This window comes from Gavialis gangeticus, unplaced genomic scaffold (assembly GCF_001723915.1).
Source record: "Gavialis gangeticus isolate Ggan-Ray unplaced genomic scaffold, GavGan_comp1, whole genome shotgun sequence".
NCBI classification, from domain to species: Eukaryota; Metazoa; Chordata; order Crocodylia; family Gavialidae; genus Gavialis; species Gavialis gangeticus.
The window spans coordinates 35,818,680-35,842,068 of NW_017729022.1; the positions used below are offsets into that span (position 1 = coordinate 35,818,680).

General features: G+C 41.5%; 1 protein-coding gene across 7 annotated transcripts in view; it reads left to right on the plus strand.

The window, feature by feature from the left end:
• The window catches only part of SYT1 (synaptotagmin 1), a 704,251-nt gene that overhangs the window by 508,422 nt on the left and 172,440 nt on the right, over positions 1-23,389 (plus strand). For all 7 annotated transcript variants that reach the window (XM_019514775.1, XM_019514779.1, XM_019514778.1 and 4 more), the window contains one exon: positions 13,931-14,115. In XM_019514775.1, the coding sequence (XP_019370320.1) occupies positions 13,931-14,115 (185 nt within the window). The remainder of the gene's footprint in view (positions 1-13,930; positions 14,116-23,389) is intronic.

A 23,389-nucleotide genomic window follows, 5' to 3' on the forward strand; every position in this document is an offset into this window, starting at 1 on the left:
ATGATGTGATGGGCTTTTGTGGATGTGGGGAGAGCAGGGGATGTGATATATCTCAACCTTAGCAGGGCTTTCAACACTGTCTCGCATGATCATGTTCCATAGCTCCAAGCTACCTTTCTGAAACATTTATGTTGCAACTGAAAATGTTTCAAAAGTTACTTCTGTCTGCTCCCTTAGCAAATTTCCAGAAGAAACAAACATGGGCGGAGTTGCACACACTGTAGAGCAGTGTTTCTCAACTTGTGGGTAGCAAGAATATATGAAAGGGTCATAAACAAACTTTAAAATGGATTCTCCTTTAAAGGAGAAAAATGTGAGAAACTGTGGCTTTTCCCTTGCAGGCTGGCAGAGTTCCAGCTTGCAAGAGGCTGCTTGGGGCTCCCCATGCCCCACACACAACCCATCCTACCCCCCACACACACCCCTTGCCCCACACACTGAGGGGGAGGGACTGGGGCCTGAGGACAGGGGCAGCGGGTCAGGAGTGAGGGGCATTGGGTCAGGACTGGCCATCAATGTTTATAAATGGGTCCTGGTACAAAAAAGCTTGAGACCCACTGTCTAGAGGACAGGTTAGGATTCACAATGACCTTGATAAACTGGAAACGTGATCCAAAATTAATCAAATGCAATTCAGTAAAGACAAGCACAAAGTCCTGCACTTAGGATGGAACAATCAAATGCGTGAATACAAACTAAGGAAACAACTGGCTAGGCTGCAGTACCACAGGTTGTAGTAGACTGCAAGGTAACTATCAGTCAACATCGGGTTATTCCTGGGGGAAAAAACCCAGTAGCATACTGTGGGGGTTGACATCCTCTAGCTATAGGCTGCATCTCGCTTACCAAGCAATTCCAACTAGCCTGCAAAGCCAGAACATCAGCAGCAATTTGGCCACAAGAATCAATGGCTGTTTGGCAGCAGGGAAAGCAGTGATCTGATCAAAAGTGCAGCAGTGGCAAGCAAAGCAGCAGCCTGCCTTCAGAGTGAACTGCATCAGTTTGGCCTGATACAGGCAGGCTGCCTGCAAGTGTAGGGAAGTGATTCTTTCACTCTGTTCAGCACTATATCCAGTTTTGGACAATGCACTTTGAGAAAGCCCAGGCAAACTAGCAAGAGTATGAGAGAACAACGAAAATGATTATAGGTCTAGGAAACATGACTGAGAAGGGAGAGTTGGAAAAGTTATCCTGGTACAGACAGTCAAAAAGCCTGAGGTTAAATTGATTCTGTCTTTGCAGGTTAGTCTAAGCTGCAGTGATTAAACCAAGAAGCAAGTGAATAGACATTCACTTTTGATTCAGGAAATGTAGCCACATGCCTGGGCTAGTATGCTGGAAGGTCAGGGTTTAAATCCCCTCCCTGGCCCACATGGGACCCTAGCCCGGGTCTGCCTGGGCAGGCGGTGGGGGAGCAGTGCCTGCCAGGCTTCTACCCCTCCCACAACTCCCCCCACTCCCCTCTCAAGGCTGCCAAGCTGAGTAGGGGGTGGGTGAGAAAAAAGGTAATGGCACTGAATTCATAAAAGCTTGAACAAAAATAGTCCTTTCTCTGAAGTGAGCATGTATTGAACACAGCAATTTGCAACTTTAAGCACACAACAAAGAACAGCCAAAAATCTTCACCTAAGCTAAGATACAGCCCAGTAAAACACAGTGAGAGCACACACAACTTAGTCTAACAAAATGTAAACCAAGGAGACAAGAGAAAGTCTTGTATAAGGTTTACATAATCCTGAGGTCAGAGTGTCTTGTTACACCCAGCTATTCAAAAAGTCATTCTTGGAGAATCAGCAAGTGGTCTTAGGTGTTGGAGTGGAGATCCCATGGGCCTCATCTCTACTTGGGTTTTTACAGGTGCACCTGCACTCCCTTCTCCCCCTTGGGTGCCTTGGCATTACTGTGCTTGTCACCTATAGCACCTTTTGTAGGACGCTCATGTATTCCGTGTCTTTTGTCTCTGTTTACGTATTCCAGTCTCCCCCCCTTTTACAGGTTCTGCTTTATAATGTAAATTTAGGTCTCTGCTTTCTTTGATCACACCAGCCCAAGCGGACCCTCTCCTGTTGCCTTAGCTCTGTCTCTACCATATATATATGATTTTGCCAGGTCTTTGCCAACACCTCCCACCTCTCAGTCTGGTCCTGCAGGTCATAGCCCTGTGCTCACAGGTGGAAGGGGATTAGTCCCTCCAACACACCCACCCTCCGACCCCAGACAGGGTTTGCCTGGGGGTCAGTCTTTCTCAGGCTATTGCCTGCCTGCACCCCATGCTCTACTCCAGCAGAGATCAAGGGGCATGGGCAGCACACTGAACTAGGAAAGGGGGGATTAAAGCCCCTCTGAGACCTCAGACCCCAGCCAGGGTTTGCTGGGGGGCAGTATTTCTCAGGTTGTTGTTCCCTGGTGCCCCACCCCCATCCCCACTCGCTCCATTCCAGAAGAGAAAAGTCTGGTAGGGGGTGCCCACCCAGACAGACCCAGCTGCAGTCCCCAGCTGGGTTTCCCACTCCGGCCCCATGTCAGCAAGCCCTCACTGCTCCATATGCAGGGAGCATAGAGGCAGGGCCAACCATGCTCTCTGGAGCAGACAGCCCAGCCCAGGGCTGCAAAGCATGCTGGGATGTTGGGGGACTGATTTAACTTGAACCAGGAAGGGGTCTGGGACAGAAGTTTCATAAACCAGTTTGACCTAAATCAGTTAAGTCTGATATCTTAAACCAGTTTCAGCCATTTTGAAACTGGTTTATGTGCACTGCGCTGTTCTGTCAACAGCTTTAAACCAGTTTCTGATATTTAAACCAGTTTATGTGCAACTGTTCTCCCTAGCTTCTAGGTTCTTACAAACTATAGAATAATTGATATTCTCCCCCAAATATTTTCAGCAAAGTGAGTGATGTGATTCCCAACTGTCTGGGGTAAAATTGACTCATCATCATGAATAAATTTGCACTACTGTTTGCCTGAGCTTTGCCTATTTATTGGCTGAACAACATACTTAAGTATGAAAGCATCAAAGTAGCACCGTTCTTGAGCAATAAATTTACTTAAACTTTATGTTACCCAATAATCATCTTGCTGCCAGTACAATGGACTCTGCTGTTAGTAGACAGAGCAGCATTGGGACATAGGAGACGCAGGTTCTACACTTGGCTCTGCTCCTGGTCTGCTATGTGACCATCCAAGGCTAGGGACAGAAATTACACATAAACCAGTATAGGGATTGAAGGCTGGCCTAAACCTGTAACAGAACAGAAGCTGAGTGTACACACTGGTTTCAGAATGGCTGAGACCTTGATGGATGTAGTATCAGATTGAATCATTTTAGGTTAAACCAGTCTATCGAACTTCTGTCCCAGATCCCCTCCTGATAAAAGTTACCTTGCAGTCCCCCAGCATTTTAGGATGCATTGCAGCTCCCTGCTAGCCCACGCCCCCCACAGGGCGGCCCACTGGAACATGGCTCTCACTCCAGTGCCCCAGCCCAGTGCCTAGCTGGCCCCACCCCTAGGCTGTCACAGAGCTGAGGCAGGAAAGCCTCTGCCTCTACCCTGCATCCTGCCTGCATGTATCAGCCCTGCAGGGCAGCAAGGGGGGAGTTGGGGGAATACAGCCCCCCAGCCCTGGCCTGGGATCCCCTGAGCCTAAGTCTGCCCTGCAACAAGAGCAGAGGGATATTTCCCACCACTATCTCCTGCACACAATTGGGCCATAGCTCAGCCCCACCCTCACAGATGGGAGAGGGAGAGAAGTCCCCCAGGCCATTGCCAGTTCTGTCCCCCCTCCCCAAGCTGGCTGTCTGCTCACATGAGGGGAGCCCCACACCTTGGGGCATTTCTTCCACCTGGGCCCAGGGGCTACCAAGCCCTGGTCTGCCCTGTCACAGGAGCAGAGGGGGATTCCCCCCCCCCCACACACCCCTCTCCCACAGTCAGGAAGACCAGGACTTGGGGAACCCAGGACCTGGGCAGGGGAAACCCCCCTGAGGCAGGCATGGGGCTCCCCCCACATTGGCAGCTGTGGGGGCTAGCATTGGCCCAAAGGACTGCTGCCAGGGCAGGGGGCAGCAGGCTGTTAGGACATATGCTGGGCAGCTAATGGTGGGATGGGCTGGGCTCAGTAATTGCCAGCAGGCTGGGAGGTCTGCTCTAGTACCACCTGCCTTCTGGCCTGGGCCTGTACAGCAGGCATATGGCTGCTTTCCTACACTGAAAATGTGAGTTCAGTTCATTATCTATGCAGCTTAGATAAACCTCCAAAAATTGAATCAATTCCACCTTGGACTTTTTGACTATCCAGATTTAGCCCAAGCCCCCTCTCTCTGTTTGTTTCAGGCCCCAGGGGGCAATGCGTAGGGGGTGCACCTGCGTTCATGTGCACTCTCTGTGTGTGGCAGTGCATCCCCGAGAAAAAGGCAATGCTGATACTGTTGGCGGTGCCTGCAGACAGTCGCTGCTCGCCACCCCACCGCCAACACCGCCGGCAGCATCTGCCGGCAGTCTGCAATCACCACAGGCCACTGCTGGTGCTGCCAGCAGTGCCTGTGGGTGGTCACCGACCCCTGGTCGGCACTTGCCACGCGCCCCCCCCGCCACCATCAACAGCACCGGCAGTGTCTGCCGGAGCTCCCCACCCCTGTCGTTGACAGCGCAGCCATGCCCCCCCAGCTGCAAAGGGCACACGTCATTCATGTTAGGCCCTCAAAACACTGATATTTACTTCTTTTTTAAATGGCTTTGATATCTAGTGTAAAGAACTAAATAAGACTTGGCATTATTATTAAACATGTCAAAACAAATAGATGCAAACAACAAAGGTTGATAGTCTTCTGTTGTATGCTTGAAAAAAAAAGTTTGCACTAAGAGCCCTTCCTCCTCTGAGACCTTCTAAATTAACGTTGAAACTCAGCCAGCAATAAAATAGGTAATGACTTCCAGTGGGAGTTGGGTGCCTAACTTCCACAGTTGCCAATTCTCATAATAATAGGTGTTTTCCTTCAAGCCCCAGTTCCTGGATTCTTCTGATACACCACAATCTCAGGTTCTGTTTGAAAAATAAAGTGTATTTCTCTCTCTCATGTCTGCAGGGAATAGCTTGGAATGTGACTCAAATCTATCTCACACGCTGAAAACCTCAGAAGAGAAATAAAAAAAAAACCTCTTAAGTTTTACAGGAAGCCTGATGAATTTGTGAGGCCTGCTGCATGCTGAGGGGTGGCATGGCTGATCTTCCTTCTGCCCCTTAAAAAATCTTGGCCTAAAATCCTAGGCAGTTGACTGAGTTTTCAACTGGTTTTTTTTCCCCCTTTCAGATTATCAATCAAAGTTTGAAATGTAACACATAGTAAATGTCACAGGAAGAGCGAAAAGCTCTTTAACCATAAAATCCCATTGTCCACAAAATGATTGAAAACATTGTCTTAAACTTGTTTAGTGCTGAATATTAGTTCCTTGAATTGCTGTGTCCTTCCCTGGCAAGTTACCTGGTTTCACCTTATGTTCACAAAGGGGGTTTTCCAGAACATCTGCAGGAGAGTTGCTTATTTCCACCTTCAGACTGGAGGCTCCAGTTTTCTGTAATCTTCTCCAGCCTACCCCTTGTTCCCTCTGACCATTTTGGTAATGATTCAGGGGGCTGATTTATTTCTTTATTTTTTACATATTCCTGGCCACACCTATAGTGAATTCCCCACTGCTTGAATGTCAGGCTTAGAAATGGTACCCTTCCCACACCCAGTTAGAATTATAAAACCATAGAAAATGAGGGTTGGAAGGGACCTCAGAAGGTCATCTAGTGAATCCAACACCCTGCTCAAAGCAGGACCATCCCCAACTAGATCATCTCAGGCCAGACTTTGTCAAGAGTCAAGACAGGCCTTAAAAACCTCCAAGGACAGAGCTTCTATCACCTCTCTGGGTAACCTGTTCCAGTGTTGCTACCCTCCTAAAGTTTTTCCTGATCTCTAACCTAAACTTCCTTTGCTGCAACTTGAGACCATTGCTCCTTGTTCTGTCATCTGTCACCACTGAGAACAGTCAAGGTCCATCCTCTTTGTAGGCCCCTTCAGGTAGTTGAAGGCTGCTATCAAATCCCCTCTCAGTCTTCTCTTCTGCAGACTAAATACGCCCAGTTCCCTCAGCCTCTCCTCAGAAGTCATGTGCCCTCTAACCATTTCCTACATGTTGAGTGAGCAAGTGAGGTCTCTGGAAAAGAGACACCTTGAAACCTCTCTGCCAGTGGTGTACCATGGGTCTCCAGCCCCCATCTGTAGCCAATCACCAAGCAAGGGAGCCACCCCACCGCCCCCCCCCCAGCAACCCATCGCCAAGCCTGGAAACACCAGCAGTGAAACCAAAAGTGCTGCCAGGAGACCAAGTATCCCCTAGAAGGCCTGGCTGGCACCCCCCTACCAGTGCCCAGGGGCATGCCCCCTCCCCCATCCCCGTTGGTATGCCACTGCTCTCTGCCTTATTTCTCAGTCAAAAAAGGTGGATGAGAAGGTGGAAATATGGTCCAGAGGAAGCAAGTGGGTGACAGAACAGTCAGGGAGGGAGCAAGAAATGTAGAAAAATTAAAGCAATTGGAGTTGGGGACAAAAAAATGACTTATTCATCAAGAGGCAGGCAAGGGGCAGACCTGATGTTTTTTAGGGAAGAGAAGCTTACTCATCTACTCTGGGAAATAAATTGATTGAAAAAAGTTTTATCTCCCAACACTTTGTATATATGCATCTCTAGATAAATCAGTGTTCATTCTTTGCATATTTGGCCTCAGGCTTTTGAAGGCAAGGTAAGCGTGTTGGCTGTGCAGGGAACCCAAATAACCTGGCTAGCTTTGTAGTTCTGGATAGGATTATTGTTCTTGCTGTAGTCAAGGTCAGTTCATCCGTGAGGTCGAAAATGTTCAGCAGGCAGTGTCGAATGATTTTGATTGATAAAAATCTAGCAAACAGCTCAGGCAGCTGTATATTTGACTAGTGAAACCCATCTAATCAGTGCATTTTCACATCAGACTGTTTTGCTGGCATAACACATATCCGTTAGCAAAGTTAAAGCCTCAGTAACTTTCAGAAGTTATTTGTAGAGACAGTCTTATGCAATAGCACATGGAATGCTCAAAGAATAGACAGAAAGGGGGATTGTCAGCATCGTACCATTTCATTAAGATACTTTATCATGGTTCCCTCTAGTGGTAGGTTGGAGTTAAGCAGTGAGTAAAGCCACATAGAGAATAAAAGAAATAAGGTTAATTAAAAGTGAGCTAAATGTAAATACCAAAGACCAGTGATACTCAAACAAAGAGCCACAGGACCCTGTGGTGCCTTGAGATCCTTTCAAGGGCACCAAGGGGTGCCACACAATGTTAGCACTGTTGGTGTGCAAACATAATTTACAAGGTAAACCAAGATATTTCAAATAGGAATTCATGGAGTTAAAAACATTCTGACCTATAGGAGTCCTTCCGAGTTCTTTGCAAAAGAAGAATTGCAGAATTGTTTTTCTGTAGTCAAAAAAATGAGTGAAAATTAAGAGCTGGTGTTCTCTGAGGGGCGTCTTGAGTCCGAAAAGGTTGAGAACCACTGCCAGGCATGCACACAGTGTATAGCCCTAGATCCAGTGATGTACATTACTGAGTCTGGAAGAAAAACAACAGTGTAAGCAGTGAGTGTAATGCTTAAAATATTCTTGCATAATATACAGGCAGTGTTTTTCTTCATGCTTACCAGTGCATATTGTCTTTCTACCTAATGTATATCAGCACTGAAATTTGTTTGCGCTGGTAACCTGCCAGTTACTCCCTCTGTCAGGAGTGTTATCTGCTCCCACTGTTTATAGTCCATAGTGGGTTCCCTGAACTTACGTTTGTCAGGCTGCCTTCCTTACATCAGTCCTTTGCCACCTGTGCCATAATTTAGCCTGATTCCTGGAATGCAGATTTTGGGAAATTAATTTTGTAATACATTTTGAACTATAAACTACTAGTTTTGTAATATGTTTTGAACTATAAAGTGATTTTAGGACCCCCGGTTTCATTTGGATGGACACTCAGGTAGCAGTCCTTTCCAGAATCTGCACTTGGCAAAACGTGGAGGTTTCCCTGCTTTGCCAGTACAGTTTTTTATTGTTGTACTATATTTTGTATGAGACCAAAGCTTCAAACTGTTTGAAAATTGCGGCTGCCTGGTAATTCAGTGGTGTCTCACCACTAAAATATAAGATGTTTATTTTGATCAAAAAGCTGATAACTGGTTTTCGGTTTTGGATAGTTTAGAGACTACCATTATTCCCTGTGGAATGGCATAGCTGCTGTCTTCAACTGTGAGGGTCCTTAGCTATTGATTGAAATGTTATCATTTTCTCAGTTTTAGTGGGAATGGATAATGCCAGAGCTTTTTTTATGCAGGGTTCTTAACTTCTGAAGCTATTTCATCCTCTTGTTCCAGAGAGCTCCCTTCTTTCTTGCCTCTTCCTTCCCTCCTTTCATTTTTATCAGCTTCAAAGTACCAGGTTTTTCTCTGATGTTATAGAAGGGAAGTATATGGGCAGGGTTTTGTTGTGGAACATTCTTGCACCCCTTCCCCCCCCAACAATTTGTATATTTATTTATATTGACTTACCATGTCTGTAGCCCTGGTCATATTTTTTTCCTTCTTTCCACTTCCTATCTGTTTTACTACAGCCATGCTCCCTGCCCCAGTTCCCCTTTTGTTTCCCTAACCACTTCCTTCTGTACATCCATATTCTCTCAAGCAAGAGGGATCTTCCTGACCTTGATAAACAGATCAACCTTCCTAATTTTTACAGGTAACCCAAGACTCTAAGGACATTCCCCCTGCTTGTTCCATGTATGTAGGAGAATTTGAGACTTTACCTTGCTGGTTTGTATTCATTGCAGTTATTTCTAACTAGAACATAATTTACCAGTGTCAAGTTATTCTGCTGTGGAGTTCCCTATCCAGACCAGAAAGGAGGATATTTTTAATCATTTAGATTTGAAAAGGTTTTGTAGTATTCTAAAACCCAAGAAATTTCTTCAGGTGTTTTGAACAAGTTGTGTGTTTGCAGCTTATACTTTGTTCTCTGTTCTGTTCTGTGTGTGTCCCAAGGCTGTACCAAATAAGACAAGCACAAGCTAATATGATTTAAAAATTACAAAGTCAACTTAAAGACGTAAGTATTTCAGAGTGGCACATACATATAAGTTTGCTGTGCTGAGGTAGGAGCAACTGATGTGCTAAATTAAATAGATCTCCATAGGGATGATATATCTTTTTGCTATACACGAATAATCTATTATTGCCTTTAAAAAATCTTTTCTTTGAGCTCTTCTTTCAAACACACACTCATACCCAGTTGCTATTCAGGGTGATCAGTTCAAAATATAAAATGGATTAGGTGCTTTGTAGCAATTTTTTAACCACTAATGAAAAAATAGAGGGTACTATATATCTAAAAATTATGACAAGCCTGATGTCACAGTTCTTGCAAATGTCCTTATAAAAATACAAATTTGGTGGGAAACATCCAAAGCCATGGAGCATGGTTAGATTACAACCAGGCAAGAACTGTCTTTTCCACCACTCACTGCTTTCTATATATACATTTTATGTCTACTAAGGCATTGTGGAGCTGTTTAGTCTAAAGGACTCTAGATATATATTACTGTACATAGAATTTAACACTTGAATGCCGATATGCAGTTTACATCTTCGCTCAGGTGGCCCTTCCCTCTGGGATCAGGTGTCTAGAATTTGGTAGATTTAGATTGTTCAGCCAAAATGTCAGACCTGGATCCAAGGTCTTGAGCATCTCCAAGCACTTTGGGTGCAGTAACCAAAAGGGGTTTTACCCAAAGAAAATTATTTTGCAACCCTGAAATTGAATAATTCAGTCGACCAAGTTGTCCTTTGGAGCTTAATAGATTCAACGAGACTGATCATGTGAGTTTGTGATATTTAACATGAGTGATGGCCACCAAATTGATTCCTAAGGCACCTTGACAGTGATGGTTATCAGTTCAGTTCACTGTTATGGCTTAGGAGGTTAGCATTACCTCTGACTTATTACTCAGTTTCCCTGTAGCTTTTCCTTCCCAATGACAGGCTTATGTCTGCATTTCCTGAGTAGAATCCCATAATTCATTCCCTTTTAGATTAGATCACCAAGTTACAAGAACCCCTGTTTGCCAAGTGAGTTACCTGCAGCAGGCTAAACCAGTCTTAGCCTCTGCTACAGACTTCTATCTGGAAACTTGACTTGTATGAAACTCCAATGACACACAACTTTTTAAGGACAAGGGGTACCATTTTTAAAAAGCATCACACATGTTATTGTACATGAACGTGAGCTTTCCCAGTCTATGTAAATTAGTCCCATTTGTCCCATCACCAGGGTTGGGTAAGACAGGCTGTACCTTACAGCTTCTGCCAGCCTGACCTTTCTGTGAGTCTCTCTCTCTCAGGTAAGGTCATGTGTCTTTCATTCATTCCAAAGGTCCTTTACTGAGGAGATCCCACGACTTCAAACAGAGCTCCAAAAACAAGTGTGACAGGTTTATGCATTTCCCCAGTCTTCCTGCAGCAGATTCCATATATTATCCTTTTGAATGGTAGAAAATTGAATTAGAGTAATTAAAGGAATCTTGAATACACGTGAAAAGCTCTGGCAGGTATTAATCCTTGGGGTTCTACAGAGCCAGGTACCCCACAATAGCAAGTCTATAGATATATACATTAAACAGCTATAACTTTAATGTCTTCCACATTCTTCACATTTAGTAGACATCAGTCTTCAAAAGTGCCTTCTTATCCTAATTCTGAGGTGCCCATCCTGAGAGCATCTTAAAAGGGCCTGGTTTTCAGAGGCTCAGTTCTTTCTAAAAATCAGGCCTCTATAAAGTGCCAAAAGCTGGTGCTGTAAAGAATTTAAGCCTGAGAAATCACTGCTCATGTTGGAAAATCTCAGCCATATTGTAGAGCATGATTCATTCAGAATGATTTAAATAATATTCCCAAGGAAAAAAAAATTGAAAACAGGTAAACAAGAACACACATTTCTCCTTCAAAGCCTATATGGCAAATATGCTATACTAGATTTACATCTAACTTGTACATCCATTGCCAGTCATGATAGTCTGGGGGATCACTGCCAGTAGCAGTATTGTGGTGAGCCATCTTCCTGACAGAGATTGTGCATTCTTATTAAAGAACGCATTCTCTCCAGCCTTTTTCTTTTCCAGAAGATTTGGCTACAGAAGCCCTTTAAAGAGTCTCCGGAGTTCAGATTGCCTAAAAAGCTTCCTTTCTTTATACCTGTCTTTGCTTTAACAAAAAGAATCAGGGACCATCATCTTTGAAGATATCAAATTAAGAAATCTGTATCACTCTGAGCATCCCAGATACTTGTTTGATCTTCATTTAGTTGTAACACAGAGATCATGGTGTGTAATTAATTACAAATGAAATGGATGAAAACATCACCGTAAAACAAAGGAGCTGAAGATCTGTGTTCAGGCAGAAATGTCTGAAGAGCCGCCCAAGACCTGCTTCCTCAGTACTTTAGGGAGCCAGGACAGCAGTGCCAAAGGATTGCTTCTTCCAACAGTTCCTCAATACAGCAGCACCTGATTTCTCCAAATGTCCTCTGAGAGACGAGCTTTTTTCCCAAGCCACATGTACATCACCGCTAACTCCCACCATCTCAAGTCTCACCAAATCCCTCTTCTCTCTCAACCTGAGTACACTCAGTTCCATCATGCCTTCTTTTTTCCCCTACCTGCGTCCTTTCTTTCCCCCGTAGTCATCCTCATGCCTCCTGCTGTCCAGCCCGCCTCCCTAGCACAGCTGGTGTGGCAAGTTGGCACTGCTGGAAAACAGAAATGGCTGATAGATCTGAGCAGGTTTTTTGACTAATATTGGCATAACTAAGTAAGGGAAATAATACTTCCTGAATTTAATTTCAAATCTTAAAAGGATCCTGTACCTGCAGTGTTGTTATTGCATGTGCACGTGCAATTTGGAATCTGTGAGAGCTATGGGAGTCTGAATTGTTTTAGACAGAGGACTTAATCAAAATCAAGAAAAGCAAAAGAGTATTTTTCAAAAATCATCATTTTTAAGGATTTCTCCCTGAAAAGTTAGTAAAACTTTTATAAAAAAGACCAAATATAGGGAAAAGTAAATTGACCTATGAAATGTTATCATGGCAGATGTGAAGACCAAATTCAATTGTTAAAGCATGAGATGGGAATTTTAACCTTGTAATCAGGGCTTGAATGACAGTGGGGCTTAGGGGGTGCTGAGCCCCCCCCATAAGAAATGAGAGGCTCCGGCCCACCCCATTCCTTTCTAAGCAGCTCAGGTGGTGGCGGCGGCTCCTTCCAGCTTCCAGCTGCCACCACCACAGACCCCGCAAGAATCGGAGTGTAATTTAAACCCTGCTTGTGATAAGTGTTGATTTCAGTGCTACCCTAACTGTAGAATTGCTATCAATAACACCATAAAATACCTCCCTTAAGCAGCTGTTAATCTGCTCACTGTTTATCTGTTAACATTCATTTGTTTGATAATCAGTACTCAATTATTCTACATATGGTACAACTTTTCTTTTATGGCACCTACATTAAATGAACATTTGGAGGCACATAAAGTGTTAGAATTTACTTTTTAAGTATTCTGAACATGTTTACTTCGTTATTTTTGTAGCTATCACTAACATAAGCTGGAGAAAAAAACACAAAAATGAAGATGCTCACTAAAACTTAATTCCATCTAAAGTGGCAATCTTTAGTCCAGCTTCCTTTAATCGTGCTTTCCATTGCATTTGGCAACTGTAGGCAATTAATTTTCCTGTGTTTACATTGTCCATTTTCCTTTTGTGATTCACTGACATCAATGTGTAAAATGTGATTCACTCTTCTGTTTTGCTCTGTGTAATTTTAGAGACTTTCATGTAATCAGTTTAGAGAATATAGTACAGATATGAAAGGCAGAGCATATTTTAAGATACAGAAAGGACTGTTTGCTCTAACGCCTTGTTATTTACAATGTTTTCCTGTCATGTAGTCCATGTAAAGTGGGGTGATCAGAAGAGGTCAGTAAAGGATGAAGATAATTCTCTTCCTGTTTATAAGTAATTGTCATGATAACATTTTTTTTTCAAAATTGTGGTCTTCAGAAAGACCAGCTTATCATTGTTATTGTTCTGTGTTATTTAATTTTCCTATGCCAGAAGCCTAGACTAAATGAATGAACTGAATAACTATGATTTTTTTAAAATAAAGGTTTAGATGAAAATATGTATTGAAACAATGCTAATATTAGAAGGACACGATGACTAACATCATGGATGCCTTTGGATTGGAGAGTCCTTTGTCCTTGGTTAGTGTTTACTGATGACCTTGACCTGCAGCTATAATGAGAGGCATGCAAGCCTGTCAAGCATAGTAGTGGCAGTGGAAAAAAGCTGATCATTAAAACTGTGTGACTTTTTTACTTGTTTCTCTAAGCTCTGAAAGAGGGAGATCCCCAGTCAGTTCCAGCAAGATTTACCAGACCATAACACCAGGGAGGTTATGGGAATGATTATAGAGAAAAGCAAATAACTTCCTAGATATGGTCAATATTTAAAAGATATTTTTAAAAGATATGTACTGTGTGAGCACATTAGAAGTACTGAATTTTTATTACTAATTAATGAAAATGACTGCAACTTACAGTCTGCTGTTTATTATAAAGCATGTAAATAAGTATTTTGTTAATTTAATGTCCTGTGTACAGGGGTTCAATTGGGGAAAACAAACAAATGACAACAACATACATTAGACATTCTCTGCTCAAAGAGGTGATAAAGGTTTAGCTAATAATGAAATCTGTTTCTTTTGCATTTAAACTTACAAGTTCCATGTGTATGTGTTTCTTTTTCTCTTCCAGTGCCACCTTGGGCCTTAATAGCCATAGCCATAGTTGCAGTCCTATTAATCCTTACCTGCTGCTTTTGTCTCTGTAAGAAGTGCTTGTTCAAAAAGAAGAACAAGAAGAAGGGAAAGGAAAAGGGAGGGAAGAATGCTATTAACATGAAAGATGTTAAAGATTTAGGGAAGACCATGAAAGACCAGGTAAAGTAGCCTTCCATTTCTTAAGCAATGATTATATTTAAAAATTCCAGAGGAAAAAAACCCAGTGTGTTATATAGGTTTGTGCTGTATATGGGAAACTGGTTGTCAGAGCTTGAGTTGGAGATCACGCTGGATCCTGGAAGTGAGACACTTATACCTCAGCAAAGACAATGACTGTTTGTACACCTGTTACAAAACTGGTATCTGCCTTTCAAGCAGCTAGGAACACTTCGGCTTAGAAGGGAGAACATTTATTGTAAAAAATCACAGTAATTCAAAAATGTAATGCCCTATCTCTATGGGGAACTGCAGTGAAGATTAGATGCAGTAGTGGGTTTCAGTAGCTAGGTAAAGAGAATCCATATTTGAAAGATTACTACACTAATCACCTACCTGTGAGCAAGAGGTGACTTTTTGTTCCAAAACTCTTCTTGTACAGGAATAGAAGGATAACTACAGACAGATAATAGCATAGTGCAGCAGAAGAGTGGAGTGGAGTGGAGAATGTCAAAAGAAATAAAAAAGAGCATTTGGTAAATAATGAATTAACTGTAGGAGAAAAGAGAAGGCTAAAGATGACCAAACACAGTTTTAGCTGAAAGGCAGCAGTATAGCTTGGGACAAATTAGCATGATTCTGTTTGAACAACATCAAATTGAGAACAGCAGAGAAACTCATGTTTCAGCCATGACACATGTGAGGGGTGAAATACTGCAAAATCTTTTCAGCCAAAGTAGATGCTTTAGTTTCACTTCTGCAGGTAGTTAAAAACTCTTCATGATCCAAGGTCCTCCTTGCACACTTGGAATTCTGTCCTGCAACACTGAAGACAACAGATGTTTTGCCTTTGACTAACATCCACTATCCTGCCAAAGGGCCTCTTCAGTATTCCCTGACTACTTATGTTTTCAGCATAATTTGTACATAAATGAAGAGGCACTAGAAATCACTCCCTCATGTAAACAGGTGGTCTTGTTCTCAGGTCCGCTACTTATTTTTCCCCATGGAAGATTGCATGACAGGTTTTGAGCTCCTAATGGACACATGTGAAATGTCAACTAGTGCAGTATTCAGTTTTACATTCACAGCCAGTGGGTAAGATTTCTAAACTTTAGTTTAGTAGAGTATATGGTAAGAAAGTTAGTGTAGATACAGCTGTTTTATTTTTAAACATGCTGTTCATTTAGGGTTGCTTTCCCTGAAGTGCTTACACATTATTTAAAAACAATTAGCTTTAAAAGGGTATTATGGGTATTTCCATTACTAGCTAGAGTAGCCTTGTAGAAAAATTAGTTGATTTCAGACCGTACTGGTGTCCATTGTATATAGTGACACATTATTGCAATATATGTCACAGAAGAAGTTAATTCCATGATTAATAGGATCAATGAGGCTGAGCTCAAAAATACCACTAAGCAGTAATCCTGGATCCTCCCTTGAAAAAGTGTAATAAGGATGTTGTTTTACTTTATATGATAAATATGAAACAAAAAATTCTTCTCCCATCTTAATTCAAGCACCTTGATGTGACATCCATGGACTCCTTGCATTTGATCTATAACATTTGTTCCAGCTTATTAATATTAAGTAATTATGAAATGTTTCCCTCAGATTTTGTCCAAAACAGCAATTCATTAATTGCTAAACTACCTTGGGCTATCATTAGCCATTTTTTTCTTATGGAAGCAAAAATAATTTGAAAGTACTATTTGAACATTTTTATGATAAAATTCAGTGTGATGTTTGCTCTGTGCTATCAAATGCAACTAATGATAACAAACCTAACAATTTATTGCAGGAAAAGTAACGTGCATTTTGTTGATAGATATCTATGTGGAGTTTGTTCTGTATTATGTAAGACTGTTCTGGTACTTATAGTATATTAGTAAGTGTTGTTTATTATATTTTTAATTGCCTGGAAAAATGACCAAGACTTCAGCATATTGTAAATGTTTTAATCTATAAATGTATGCTTTATAGTCAATGGTGAGCTTGACTCAGTACTTTTTAGAGCAAAATTATAACCTCATAGTTAATAATTTTTTATCGCTTAACAAAAATAACCAAAATTTCAAAATGGCCTGCAAAGAGCTTCAACTATATTGAAGTTATGTAATTGAAAAGGATGTACACAGTTCTTTTTAAACAGATGTGTCTAACTATTATGACTGTAATTCATGATCTATTGACAGAGTTTTGCAAAATTAAACACAGAGAGCAGATTCTCATAACGCTGTCCTAACATTATCATCACTGAAGCCAAGGGAGCCATGACAGTTTCTGCCAAATTAAATGTGACCAATAACTAATAATGGCTTGCAAAAAAATTGTTTAATATGTCTTTATTTAGGCATCTAAATCAGTTGACTAATTTTAAGCCTTTAGGGCTATATATAGCACCATATTTGGAGTATTACTTTTTACATATATACACAGTGAGTTGATGGCTTCATCTTGAATTAGCGTGACAGGCCATGGAATTTATAGCAGGAAACTGTGCAATGCTCCATTTAGTGTATGGCATATTTGAGAAGGAAGAAAGGGAAAGGACCTGGTAGACCTCAAGGAAGTAAATTTTAAAGACACAAACAGGCAAATTTATATGAAAATCAAGATCTACTCTAATGCACTTGGAAAGATTATTGCAAGAGTTGTGCACTGTGCCACAGATCTGAAATGTTGCCAAAACAGGAAGGCTTAATTTTCCAGTCAGTAGCTCTAAACTTGCAAGGTACTGACCACCTGCAGGATATAGTTTGAGTGCCTTTTGTTCCCTTTGATTTCAGTGGGAGTTGAGAGTGCAGTAGCCAGTTGGCAGTTTGAAGTGTCTCAGCAACTTGTAGAATCTCAGTTTCTTGGGCATGTACAATTCCATTTGAGAATTACAATTAATAAAGCTAAGGGATCAAGCCCTGAAAGCCTAACTACTTTTTCCCTGCTGACATCAAATATTCATTAAAACTAACAACATCATGGACTGAGGCCCCAATCCTACTATTACAGAGTTCTGGTCCCAAATGGAGTCACCCAGACTGGGCTTAGAGGCAAAAGGTCCATGCTAATAGCTCTAAGCCTAAGTAGAACAAAAGCTTCAGTTAGGATGAAGTTATACATTATATCACTTAAAGCATACTAAAGGCACTTAAAACATGAGCATTCTTACTTTAAAGCTTGTTAACTAATGCTAACTTTGAGCTTCTCAAAGTTATGCCACTTCAGAAGAGGGTTAACTTTAAGCCATGCTACCCAGTTCATGTTTAGGTAACTTCAGTCTGCTCTGAAACTAGCAATTTTCAGTCATTCAGCATCCCAAGATGCATTGCCAGCCCAGTACCACCCAGAGTAGGGATGGAGCCCAGGTGTCTTGCCTCCTAGCCACATCCCTGCTTAACACCGCTCTAGTGGCAAGTCAGAGCTATACAGCAAGAAACAGTGAATGCAGACCAAAGTGCACTGTACCTAAGAACACTTTGCAGAAAGCATTCTGAGTTACAACGATCCCTTGGAACAAACAGAAGTTCACTATTGGTTCCAGTGGGGAGGAGAATCTAGCTGCTGGCTGCCAACCTGCAGCCAGTTTCCCCTAGCAATTGCCCTTCCTTTTGCCAAGCCTGTTCCTGTTTCAGAATGAGAAGGGGAAAGGGAGTGGAGGGAGTTCAGACTGGGGTATTTTCAGCCCCTACTGGAGTGTGGGGCTGGTGTAATGCAGCCCCATAACCACCTTTGTGGAAGGGGGCTCCAATACACCCACCCCACCATCCAGCGGAGGCTGCAAACCCCCCAGACCAAACTCCCTACACTCCCTTTCCCCCCTCCCATTCTGAAAACAGCTCAAGGCTGGCAGGCAGGGCAGATAGAAGTTACAGAAGACACTCTGTTTTGAACCATCTTTATCTGACCCTTCATGCAGTGAAGGGTCAGATTTTCAACCAATCTACCATATGTTTGGTCCAGGCTATGAACTGCTTTCTGTGGCCAGATTGGGCAAAAATTGTCACTTCTGTGTGCACCCAGTTTTAACCCTTAGTGTGCTCACAGCGTGTTCTCACTTTAACACTGCTTAACATTCCACAAATGTAATGTGGTCTAAGTGTAATGTGTAAATTTACCCTTATATAGCATTGCTAGGTAGCACCTTCTGACTTCTGTAGTATGCAGAGTGCAATTAGATTATTTCTATTTCAACATGTTAATTTCCCCAAACAGTTTTTAATATGATATTTTGAATGGGGACATTATGTAAAGATTAATATAAACCCTACATTTTGTTGCTGTAAATACTTCCCATACCAATGAGGACCATGATCCTGAAACTCTTGCTCATGTGAATAATTCATATTCATGCAAGAAGAGCTCTCGGCTTCCACACAACCCATCACAAAACTGAAATTTGGAGGATGAGGCCCTTATTATGTAAAGGACACTAATAAAAAGGCATTTTCCATGGACACGGTCATTTCTCCATGGTCTTACTAATATTTATGTGTGTGGCTGTTTTAATTTTTATTTCTTCCTTCTATGTTCTCCTTATCTGTGTTGTATCTCATGACTGTTCTGGATTGTCACTTGCGGTAGGTTTATTTTGCTATTTGGACACACCTAGTCTAAAGCGCTGGTATTTTTAGTCTCCTGACAGCTGCGGCTCCTCAGCTCAGATTTATACATAGCTTTGACACACATCAAGAGGCTGAACTAAATTGATTTTTTGGGGGGAGGGATAAAAGGTTGTCATTTTCTCCATAACTACAATATATTAAGTCAAACTGTACTAGAAAGCTCAAGTTCAAATTGATATGTGCAGGAAAGAAATTTACTGGTTTTCTTTTTAATATAAATATATCAAATCTAAACCCAAACAGTTATAATGTATTTTTTGTTTTTTTTTAAAAAAAAGAACACCAGACTTGTCCTAGTGTTACTAAAATGATCAGTATCTCATGTTCTCAATACAGTGTAGACACCTTAAGCTGTCAGGCAGTGCACTCTGCATCAAATTGACTGCCATGGTATTATTTCTGAATTACACTGGTATAACTGGATGCAGACTAGGCCCATCATTTTCTAAAGCTCTTCCCATCAAAATTGTCTGTGCTGCAGTTTATCAGTCTCTACAAAGCTTCCTATGTCTCTCATAATTTTCTCCCACTGTTTTTTTTCCCTCTGTAGAAAAACATCCAGCTCTAGAGACACCATAATAGCTGCTGATTTAATGACTCTGAATATAATGCATTGGTACAGCAAATTTCTTGCTTAAGCTCAGCCTTTGGGAAAGGAATAGACTTAATCACTTCAGTGACAATGAAAAGCAGCACTGAAAAATTACCAAAATTAAGCCCTATTTCGTGGAAAATAGCTGCCATGATAGTCCACACCTTTTATTAGTTCACGATGCTTCTCTGGAGAAGATTTAACATCTCAGTCATTTCTCATTGTATCAGGATGAAACGCTGTCAGTCACAAAATGAAAATGAAAATGTTATTTTCATTTTGCAGGAGAGAGCCTGTTAATTAAAACAAGAGGCTTGGAAAAAAAGATATCTGGACTCTATAATCTGATTCTGCCACTAATTCACTATGTAACCTTGTGCAAATCACTTTATCTCACTGCCCCCTTGTTTACTCCTGTGTAAAATGGAGTCTGGGAAAATAAAACTTACCTGTGTCATAGGGATGCTTCAAAGCTTAATTAATGTTTATGCTAACAACTATGAGTTATTTATTCCATTAACCTCCATATTTCAGTAGCAACTGATTATTTAGACTAATTCTTTTTGTTTATTTTTATTTTTCATAATCTGTAAACTGCTTTGCTCTCACAGAGCCAAAACATTCTGAACAAACAAATTGCTTTTGCTGGGTGTTTTTACCTGCATAGGAGAAATTGCAAAATACTGTAAATTAACAGAAACGTGTGCGCTGAAATCCTGGTCCTAATGGCAATTCTCCTATTGACTTCAATAGAGCCATTATGATTCCTTGGTTTTACAGCCAGCATTGTCCAGCAAAACATCTCCTCCAGCAAAAATGTGAGTTTCTGGAGCAAAGGTTCTTCAGTGAGCAGTAGCCTCTTCTCCCACAATCTTTCTTCTAAACCAGCCGCCTCGAGCACGATTTTCTTCTCCAGTGACGGACTGCTTTCTTGTTGTCCAGTGTACCATTTCCCACTCTGCCTTGTGCACATGGCCTGTCTATAAGTTATTGGCTCACCTTATTATCACACTAACCCACACCTAGTATAGCAGGAGGGGATACAGGGTCTAAGTGCAGAAAAGTAAGCAGTGCCATTATATGCCAGCAGAGCAAGATCCAGAACATGCTGATAAAGTATATTCTGATTATGTATACAGATTCTATCAAGCACTGCCAATGTATTCATAAAACGTCTATCTTTTTAACCATGGCTTTGGCATTACAAAACTTGGCACAGAGAGACACAGGACACCTGTTAGGACAACAGTGGCACAAAAAAACAAACAGGCAAATACTGAAATTGAAAAATCCAAGGAGAAAAAGTGAAAGTGTATCAGAAAGCTGACAGCATTTTGCTCTTTGAAAAACTAAACTAAACACTGCTTATAACAAGCCTGAAAAGCAAAATACTATAGGAGACAAGTAATGGCAAATGGGCCGCTATTCTTCTGGGTTACTGGATTAAATTCAGTTCTTTACTATCAACAAATTCCTGCTCCATGTTCAGGTAGAACCGTGGTGGTCCAGTCCAGTTGTGTTGGGTGAGTTTGGATTGATAAGACTCTCTGGAAAGTGTGAAAACAACATCTATGTAATGTCCTAAATATGAAGATAAACATCTGTATTCCCCAGCATTCTCCACCAAACTTCCTGCATAAGCCATAAAAGCAATGCATTTCTATGGTACTCCAGCAACCTATGGCCCTTTCAAACAAAAGCTGCAAGCAACACAACATGGATGCTTTGTCTCCTCCTAGCCTCCCTCTCTTCCACTCAGTTCCTCACAAACACAGCAGAGGGGTTTGCTTTGAAAACTTATGGAATAGTTTTAATCTACATTCAACATCTTTGTTTTAAAATAATTCATGGTATTACTTTTATTGCTGCCTCTTTATTGCTGATCTTAATTTATACTTTTTAAAATCGTATTTGCTTCATTATATCAGTTTGTGTAATGGCTTTAGAGAAAGGTGGAAACTAGTTCCCAGGTTATTCTGGAAGCCAGATCCTGAGCCCTTTCTTCAAGACCAGATTCTTGGTCTTAAATGGTAGCTGGGAATGATGCAGGGAGCCTTCTCGTCCTCATCCTGTTCACATAAAGCTTGGACTACAGCAGCTTATTCTTTGCTACACAGGGTCAATTTTTTCTCTCTCTCTCACTTCAAAGTCCTCCAGGGGAGGCTGGTGTCCCAAAAGCTGCCAGGAAGAAGCCAGATGATTGTTCCTTCCTCCTCCTGCATTACAGCCTGGCCAGTAGAAGTGGCCTGTCTAGTGAGGAAGAGGGTGTAATACCCAAGCCCCCTCTGAACACTGGGAAGCGTTCACAGAAGCTGTTCACTTTCTGATGCTCTCAGGACTGGTGCAGTGTCGTTCCATCCCTTCATAAGGATGCAGTGCCTAAAACCTGCTGTCAGGCTTTCAGCTTTTACTCCAAAAAGCACTGAAGATACTAGAGTGGTGAGAGTGTATGAGTACGCTGATGGAAAAGCCACAGATAGGCAACTTCTGTGTAAATAGATTTGGCTTTAAACTCTCTGAAATGTTCTGCTTTTAGTCTGATCCAAAGCAAGGTAAAATCCCTTTGATCCATTTTTGAATTTTGGAGACTGGAAAGTCAAAATTTCTATCCACTTTCTGGTTATTAACTAAGCTGCAGCAAAGAAAGGCAGGCATTTGAACTCTCAGAAAAAAGGAGTATATCATTTGCTGTATGGGCTACATGGGCTTTAGCTCTGGTTCTTTCTGTCTCTATAACTGAGATGGTACCAAATTATTGTTGTCGGAAAAAATCTAGAGTTTTTTTTATTTTTATGATCTTTTCTGAGTTCTAACTGAATTCTTGTTTCCCTGCTAACTCAGACTTGCAGAAAAACTACTTCTGTCTTAACAACTTGATGAGATTCACACTGTAGTCTGAAACCCAAGGGTATGACACACCAAAATGGAAAATGAGTTCCAGATTAAAGGGCCATTCACTGTGGGGTTCTGTCTACTGTTGGCTATTTTAAGAGTATTCCCACTACTGTGGCTGAACTGGTTATAGTACCAGTGGGAGCTGCTTGCAATACTTATCTAGTACAGACGTGGCCTGAGAAACCAGCTTCCTCCTCCCAGATGATAAAGAATGTCAACAGTTGCTATGGATTGGTGATCTCTTGGGGATCTAGAGTCAATGCTACATATGGCTTTATAGATCAAAGTAAGCATTTAGAATTACAGAATAGCAGCAACAGTTTGTTTCAGCATATTATGAATTTTAAAGTACAATTAGGAGTATTTAGATATTGTTACGTACTCGCATTTTTTCCTTTAAAAAAACTAGAAAATGAGTAAATTAAAAAGTAGGAACAAAATCAGCTTTAAAGCATACTAAGTGAATTTTTTGGTGGTCCCATTCTGCAGTTCACAGCATGGACCTTTCTCTTCTCCCTTCCTCTGCCCCCTCTCCCTCTCTTTCTCTCTCTCTCCTGCAGCTGAGCCAAAAGGGAAAAAACAATTCTTTGTCTGATTTTTCTCTTTATGTCAGCCTGAGGCCCTCCTGCCTTGTAACATTGGCTATGCTTATATTAATTGCTTTGCAAAATGTAATTGAATGTGGTGATAAATATTGGTTATAGCAATTAATTTAGATTATCATAATCAATTTCAGCAAACCTATACCAGATAAAAATACAAGGAATTGCTTAAGGGAATCTCTCAGCACTGCTGGAATGGTGCTCTAGTACAGTGTCTTCCACAAGTCACACCACATTCCCACAGCACCAAAGGTGGCCATATGTCAGGCTATTAAACAGTAGCCCAGATGAGCCTCTGAAATTTCATGAAACACTTCAAAGGCCTTGTCTGGCCTCAAAAACAGAATACTTTGAATAAACTGGCTGCCCATTTAAAAGCTGGACACAGTGGGTTCTTGTTCGTTCTGTACATCAATGTGGCCCCCCGCTGACACTGAACACCAACAATCTTGCAGCAGTAATAGGCAAAGTAGATTTCATGGTGGCCAAAGTGTGGTTCAGCCATTGGAAACCCAGAAGCAACATGGTTTTTAAATTAATTCATGGAGAGAAAGCAGATGCTGGAAGAA